Source organism: Phaseolus vulgaris, unplaced genomic scaffold (genome assembly GCF_000499845.2).
Source record: "Phaseolus vulgaris cultivar G19833 unplaced genomic scaffold, P. vulgaris v2.0 scaffold_21, whole genome shotgun sequence".
Lineage (NCBI taxonomy): Eukaryota > Viridiplantae > Streptophyta > Magnoliopsida > Fabales > Fabaceae > Phaseolus > Phaseolus vulgaris.
The window spans coordinates 21540-28017 of record NW_027174090.1 but is presented as its reverse complement, the minus strand read 5'-3'; the positions used below and the strand labels follow the sequence as shown (position 1 = coordinate 28017).

Here is a 6478-nt window from a genome sequence, read left to right as displayed (position 1 = left end):
TTCTTACCTTCTTCAGACTCCACTGGGAGAACCCCATCCGCTAGGTACCGCCTGTATGGCGTCATCCAGGTGTCTCCTTCGGCTAAAACATGTATCTGCGCTTGCCTCCCTCCTTCGGGCGTGTCCGTGTATACGCTAATGTGAGGCGCCTTCAACGTATCCTGAGTCAAGGAACGATGACTCCTTGGCCTTCCTCTCGCGGTGCTTATATGGAGGACATCCACCCTGTTATCCTCTATGAATTTCCTCGGAGCCTTAAGCGTTTATTGGATTACAGTCCTCTGCCTGGCCCCCTTGCCTGAGCTGGCCAGCTTGGCGAGCAGGTCAGCTCTGGCATTCTGCTCCCTTGGGACATGCACCAGCTCAAGAGCACTAAAGGCTCCCTTTAGCGATTCGACGTACCTTAAATATGCCGCCATCTGTGGGTCTTTCGCCTGGAACTCACCCAACACTTGCCCCGTAACCAGTTGAGAGTCACTCTTCACTAATAGGTTCCGCACGCCCATTTCTTTGGCTAAAAGCATTCCTGCAATCAGGGCTTCGTACTCAGCCTGATTATTACTACCTTTGAAAGCGAAGCGCAGGGCCTGCTCGATCAGTACACCGTCTGGTCCTTCCAAGACTATTCCCGCACCACTTCCTTGCTGGTTGGAAGAGCCATCCACTGAGAGCGACCACTGTGAGCCTGCCTCCACCTCCTGTTCGCCTCCGGGCGAGAGTTCTGCCACGAAATTTGCGTATACCTGCCCTTTGACGGACCCTCTGGGCTCATACTAGATGTCGAATTCTGAAAGCTCCACCGCCCAGCGCACCATCCTTCCAGCTACATCGGGCTTCTGCGGTACCTTCTGTATAGGGAGGTTCGTCATCACTACCACCGTGAAGCTGTGGAAGTAATGACGAAGCCTCCTGGCGGAAAACACCACCGCCAGCGCTGCCTTCTCCAACGCCTGGTACCTCGTCTCCACGCCTTGTAGGGCCTTGCTTACGAAGTAGATAGGCCTTTGAATCTGGTCCTGCTCTTGGACTAACACAGAGCTGATAGCTCGTTCCGTCACCGTGAAGTACAGCCGGAGGGGCACGCCTTCTACCGGTTTGCAGAGGATCGGTGGTGCCGCCAGGTATTCTTTTAGCTTGATGAAAGCCGTTTCGCATTCGTCCGTCCATGCGAAACGACTGTTCCTCTTAAGGCACTGGAAATATGGGTGCCCCTTCTCTCCTCCGGCAGAAACAAACCTCGAGAGCGCCGCCATCCACCCCGTCAGCTGTTGTACTTCTTTTACTGACGTCGGGCTACGCATGGCGATGATTGCTATGCACTTGTCGGGATTCGCTTCTATTCCCCTCTCCGTGAGCATGAAACCTAGGAACCTCCCAGCCTCTACCCCGAAGACATACTTCTCGGGGTTTAGTTTGAGGTGGTACTTGGATATAGTGACGAATAATTCCTCCAGGTCCGCCACATGCTGTGCCTTATCCCTCGACGCCACTACCATATCATCCACGTAGGCGTATACATTTCTTCCTAACATGGGTGCTAGAACCTTGTCCATCAGCCTTTGGTAGGTGGCACCCGCATTCTTCAAGCCGAAAGGCATCACCTTGTAACAGTAACTGCTAGTTTCCGTCATGAATGCGGTTTTGCTTTCATCTCTCGGGTGCATTTTAATCTGGTTGTACCCCGAGAACGCATCCAGGAAACTTAGCACCTTGCAGCCGAAGGCGCTATCTACCGACGCGTCAATGCTGGGCAGTGGGTACGAGTCCTTCGGGCACACCTTGTTTAGGTCAGTGAAGTCCACGCACATCCTCCACTTCCCATTCGCCTTCTTTACCAGGACGACGTTGGCTAGCCATTCGGGGTATTGGATTTCCCTGATGTGGCCAGCCCTCAGCAGCTTCTTCGTTTCTTCGCGTACCACCAGCTGCCTCTCTTCATTGAATTTTCTCCTCCTTTGGCGCACGGGGCGAACCGTGGCGTCCATGCTGAGGTGATGACATAAGAAATCAGGGTCGATGCCGGGCATGTCCGAGGCAGACCACGCGAAGGCGTCCAAATGGCGTGAGATCACCTCTGCCACCGCCTCCTGCTCTTCTTGACTCAGCAGACGCCCTAGTTTAAACGTCTTGCCGCTAATGTTCCTATCCACCACGTTAGTCGCTTGTTGGTCCCTGCTGTTATCCTGAATGGGCGTCGCCTTTTCCGCTGGCGCCGTGCGGTCGGGACCCTCTCCCATGAGTGTGTCAGCTTCGGGCGTCGCCCCCACGGGCGTGGCCTCAACAGGCGTTGACCCGGAGGGCGTCGCCTCTATCATTGTCACGTCGACACTTGGCGGACGCTCAAACACCATGAACACACTTTTCCTCTATTTTAGGCTGTTTTCATAACACTTCCGCGCTTCCTCCTAGTCCGACTTGATAACTATTACCTTGCCGCTGAGGTCTGGCAGCTTCATCTTCATATGACGCGTGGAGGATACCGCGTTGAGCCTATTCAGCGCCGGTCTCCCCAACAAGATGTTGTAGGTGGAATTGGCGTTTACGACCAAGTATCGTATGCTTTCGGTGCGCGAGGCTTCTCCATCTGTGAATGTCGTCCTCAGCTCCAAGTAGCCTCAGACTTCCACTTGGTTGTCTGCGAACCCATATAGGCAGCCTGTGTAGGGCCTCAGAAGGTCAGGGGACAAACGCAGCTTGTTGAACGTCGACAAAAACATGACGTCCGCGGAGCTCCCTTGGTCGACAAGGACCCTGTGTACCTTACGGCCCGCTGTGACGACTGAAATGACTACGGGGTCGTTGTCGTGGGGTACAACATCTCGGAGGTCCCCTCTCGTGAACACGAGGTCCGACTCCCATGGCTCACCCGAGATTCTCTCTTCAATTGAGTTGACCCCCCTCGCGTATTTCTTCCGCTGGGAGGCGGTGTGTCTGCCACCAGAGAAGCCTCCGGCGATGGTATGGACCTCGCCGAGCACGGGCATCTCGTGCGCCTGTTCTTCTGTGGGCGCCGGCAGGGTGGGTGTCTCGGCGGGTTCTGCAACATAATCCTTCAGCAAACCGCTTCTCACAAGCTCGTCTAGCTGATACCCCAACGACAGGCAGTTGTCGATGTGATGACCAAAAGCTTCGTGGAACTCACACCAAGAGTCTTTTCGTGGCCCCAATACCTTGTCAGTCTTCGCCGGTCGCCTCAACCTCTCAGCTATATTAGGCACGGCTATCAGGTCCTTCAACTCCACCGCGAAGTTGTACCTCGCCGGTCTGGCCCTCTCCCTGACAGGACGATCGCCTCCTGCTGGGCCCCGGGGCCGGGGCTGGGGTTTTCTGGTCTCGTAGGGGCGTCTCCCCTCTGGTTTTTTTCTTCCCGTCGTGGTCTCATTTTCCCTGACGGGCTGACTCCGCGTCTGTACCCTTGGGCGTGAGGGCACGACGCTGGTGCGTTTTTCACACACCTCTCCCTCGGAAGCGATATGCTCCACCGCGCGACGTCGTATTTCAGCGAAAGTCCTTGGGCGATTGCGTATAATAGACTCGCAAAAGGGGTCGGGACTCACGCCCTTCCTGAAGGCATACACAATCATGGGCTCTTCCGAGGTACCGGTTTTCACCACTTGGGCCCCGAAGCGGTTGATGTATTCTTTCAAACTCTCTCCTTGGTATTGCTTCACATTAAATATGTCATGGGAAACTGGCGGCGGGGCCCTGTTCGCCAGGTATTGCTCTCTGAATAGCTGTGACAACTGCTGGAAGGAGGTGATATAGCCGTTAGGAAGGCTAATAAACCAATCCATCGTCATCCCAGTTAAAGTGCTCATGAAGAGCTTGCATCTTGCAGCGCCTGAACCTCCTACTAACACCATCTGCGTGTGGAACGCAGTGAGGTGCGCCTCAGGATCCTCCATTCCGGTGAAAATCGCCTTAGGCCCCGCAAACGTGTTGGGGATCGCTGCGTCTAAGATTTCATGCGAGAAGGGAGTGGTGAACTCCCTCGGCGGGGTGAGATGTTCCATCTCATCTGGTTCACGTTGCCCCGGGTTGTTCCTCAAACCCTGGCGCAGCTCTTCATTCACCAGACGGAGCTCTTCGTTCCTCGCATGCGAGGCTTCGAGATCCGCCTGCATGCGCTCCTGTTCCAACTTCGATTCTGCCATATCGTCTTGCAGCCCTCGCATTATCTCCATGACTCGCTGCATGGACATCTCCTCACTCATAGCGCGTGCATTACCTCGTCTCGTGGTGGCCATTCTTCACTGTCTTCTCAAACCTCTTCCAACATTACTGTAACTCGAAAAATCTCCTCAAATTTGTGATGGGACTGATGTTTTAGATCAGCCCCACGGTGGGCGCCAAATGTTCCGTCCGATTGACCTGGGACGTCTTTGTGCGCAACCTTGCCCGTCAGCTAGGGACACCTTCCCTCCGGCAATCTGTTGAAACCTGCAAAGAAGGACAAAAGGGCGCCCTAGCGGCCGTTTGCACTCTGACGCTCAAGTCAGCCAGCAAGAAACACCAAAAACTATGCACCTCCGTATCGGAGCACCGCGTATGGGCACTCTGAAGGTGGTAAAAAGGAAACTGTGTCTAGTGTATATTTCTCCTTCTAGCAAAAATCTTTCCCTAGTCCCTTGTGCGTTACCTCAAGGCTCTAGCAAGCAACTAGAGAGTTTCTAGGAAATTTGCCAAAAGTTCGACCCCCGTTCCCAACATTCAAAGCGCTATTTAAGCTCTTCACACATTCAAAGCACCTTAAAGCGCATTTAATTATAAAAACGCTCAGCGCATTTAAGACGTTCGAAACGTTCGGGAGCATTTATAGTACCTTAAACACTCGAAACGGAAAACTGTATTAAATAACCTTAATTACCTTGTACCTGACAACGTGGCGTTTCCATTCTGACTTGGCTGTTGTACACGTGGAGGACCTCACAACACCGTTACCCTATCTGAGGGTGTTTCCTCGCGTGAGCCCTCCTACCTGGGAGTGCAACTGCGCAAGGGGTCACTTTTTGGGTGCCAACTCATGCCCCCAAGCCTCTAGTCACTCATTGTGAGAGCGTATCTACCTTCCTCTCGTGCCCTGTGCCTGGCTGCCCCCGGGCATGACCCCTCTCCTGGGTCGTATTTATCCCAAGGGCATTTTTGGATGGCAGGGGCACTTCACGAGTCAGGTTGCTCTATACTGGTGCTATTTCTGTGGCCTTGAAGCCACCTTTCTCTTCTCTTTATCACTGTTCCCTGGTTATCAGGGGTCTGAGGCCTTCCCACGGCGTCGCCCCCTCCATGGTCTTTCCTACCCATGGGTGTCGGGGAGAAGCGCTGTGGTCACCTCGCTTTTGTGTCATTCCACCTTGGCGACACCCTGCTTGGCGACGCCTTATCTTGGCGACGCCCTGCTAGGCGACGCCTTATCTTGGCGATGCTTCCTCTTGGCGACGCTTCCTCTTGGCGATGCTTCCTCTTGGCGACGCTTGCGCTTGGCGTCACCCACCTGGGTGACGCCTTATGTTGACTTTTACCTCAACGCTGACTTTGACCTTGACTTCGTCAACGCCCGGGTATGGGACGGTACAGAACGCCACCCATCTCAAGTTTTATTACAGTTAAAGCATTGTAAGTAGTGATTAACTTGAACAGTTTAAAGTAGTTTCAGTTAAAACAGTTTTTCAAGGGGGCACTCTTTTTACCCTAAGGAGGGTTTTTAACGAGGACACCCAACAAAGAAGGTTTCGAAGTTTATCAAAGTTTCCAAGTTCACTAAGTTTGCATGCTTATCGATTTTAAGTTTTCGGAAAAGAGACCTTGTCGCCCTTGCGTGATTTAAGGCAACGGTAAGAGCTGGAAGAGCTAGAGCTGGAGGAGGCGTTGAAGGTTGATTCTCACCACCACCCTCACAAGTTTGGATAGCGAGGGGGGCCTCGTGGAGTGGTGGTGAGGCAGGAGCTCTGCTGTAGGTTGAGGGGAAGCTTGCGTATCTGCAAGCTATTCTTTTGTAGCTCCAGCAGCTGAGGCATTTGAAGGGAGAGCATCCCTAGTAGACTCGAAGGGTGTGGAGGCGCTGGGGGGGGTTCTCGGTGTAGTTGGGGCTGGTGCCTCCAACTACTGGTGGCTCAGCTACGGTCGCCCTTTTTCTCTTGCAGACTAGCCCGTCTTCAATGCTTTCGTCTTCCTCCTCATCTGACACCACTCTGGGGGTCTTCCTCTTAGCCCTTTTTGGTGGCAGCTCCTTTCGCTCAGGAGCATGAAGAGCGATAGGAGGGGATGGGCCAACATGTGGAGATCTGCCTTGGGCAGCAGCGGCTTCTGCGGCAGAGTTGGGAATGGTTTGGGAGCCCGCCGCCAGATTATGAAGCTTGGCTATTGAGCGCAGTCTCGCCATATGCTCCTTTCCCAACATTGTATCTGCATAAAGAAATCAACGATCACAAACCAGTCCAGTTCAAGCAGTTGATGATGCACAGGAAAATAAGCAGTGAGA

General features: G+C 53.6%; 2 protein-coding genes across 2 annotated transcripts; both read right to left on the bottom strand.

Annotated features, from left to right (window-relative positions):
* Positions 1-263: 263 nt before the first annotated feature.
* LOC137817217 (uncharacterized) lies at positions 264-2237 on the bottom strand. The gene is made up of 3 exons (XM_068620466.1): positions 1779-2237; positions 990-1601; positions 264-743 (listed from the first exon to the last, which is right to left on the bottom strand). The coding sequence occupies exons 1-3, from the start codon at positions 2235-2237 to the stop codon at positions 264-266; spliced, it is 1551 nt and encodes a 516-aa protein (XP_068476567.1).
* A 378-nt stretch (positions 2238-2615) lies between these two features.
* On the bottom strand, positions 2616-4214 carry LOC137817216 (uncharacterized). The gene has a single exon (XM_068620465.1). It carries the CDS (start codon positions 4212-4214, stop codon positions 2616-2618), a length of 1599 nt encoding a protein of 532 aa, XP_068476566.1.
* Positions 4215-6478: the final 2264 nt, after the last annotated feature.

Bases quoted from the DNA above. Each gene is read 5' to 3' on its own strand.
- LOC137817217 (XM_068620466.1), bottom strand. From the start codon at position 2,237: ATGGGAGAGGGTCCCGACCGCACGGCGCCAGCGGAAAAGGCGACGCCC. The intron at 1,602-1,778 runs GTGTGCCCGAAG...TACTGTTACAAG, and splicing joins ACTTCACTGACCTAAACAAG to GTGATGCCTTTCGGCTTGAA. The intron at 744-989 runs GTAAGCAAGGCC...GTCAAAGGGCAG, and splicing joins TTCAAAGGCCTATCTACTTC to GTATACGCAAATTTCGTGGC.
- LOC137817216 (XM_068620465.1), bottom strand. From the start codon at position 4,214: ATGAGTGAGGAGATGTCCATGCAGCGAGTCATGGAGATAATGCGAGGG.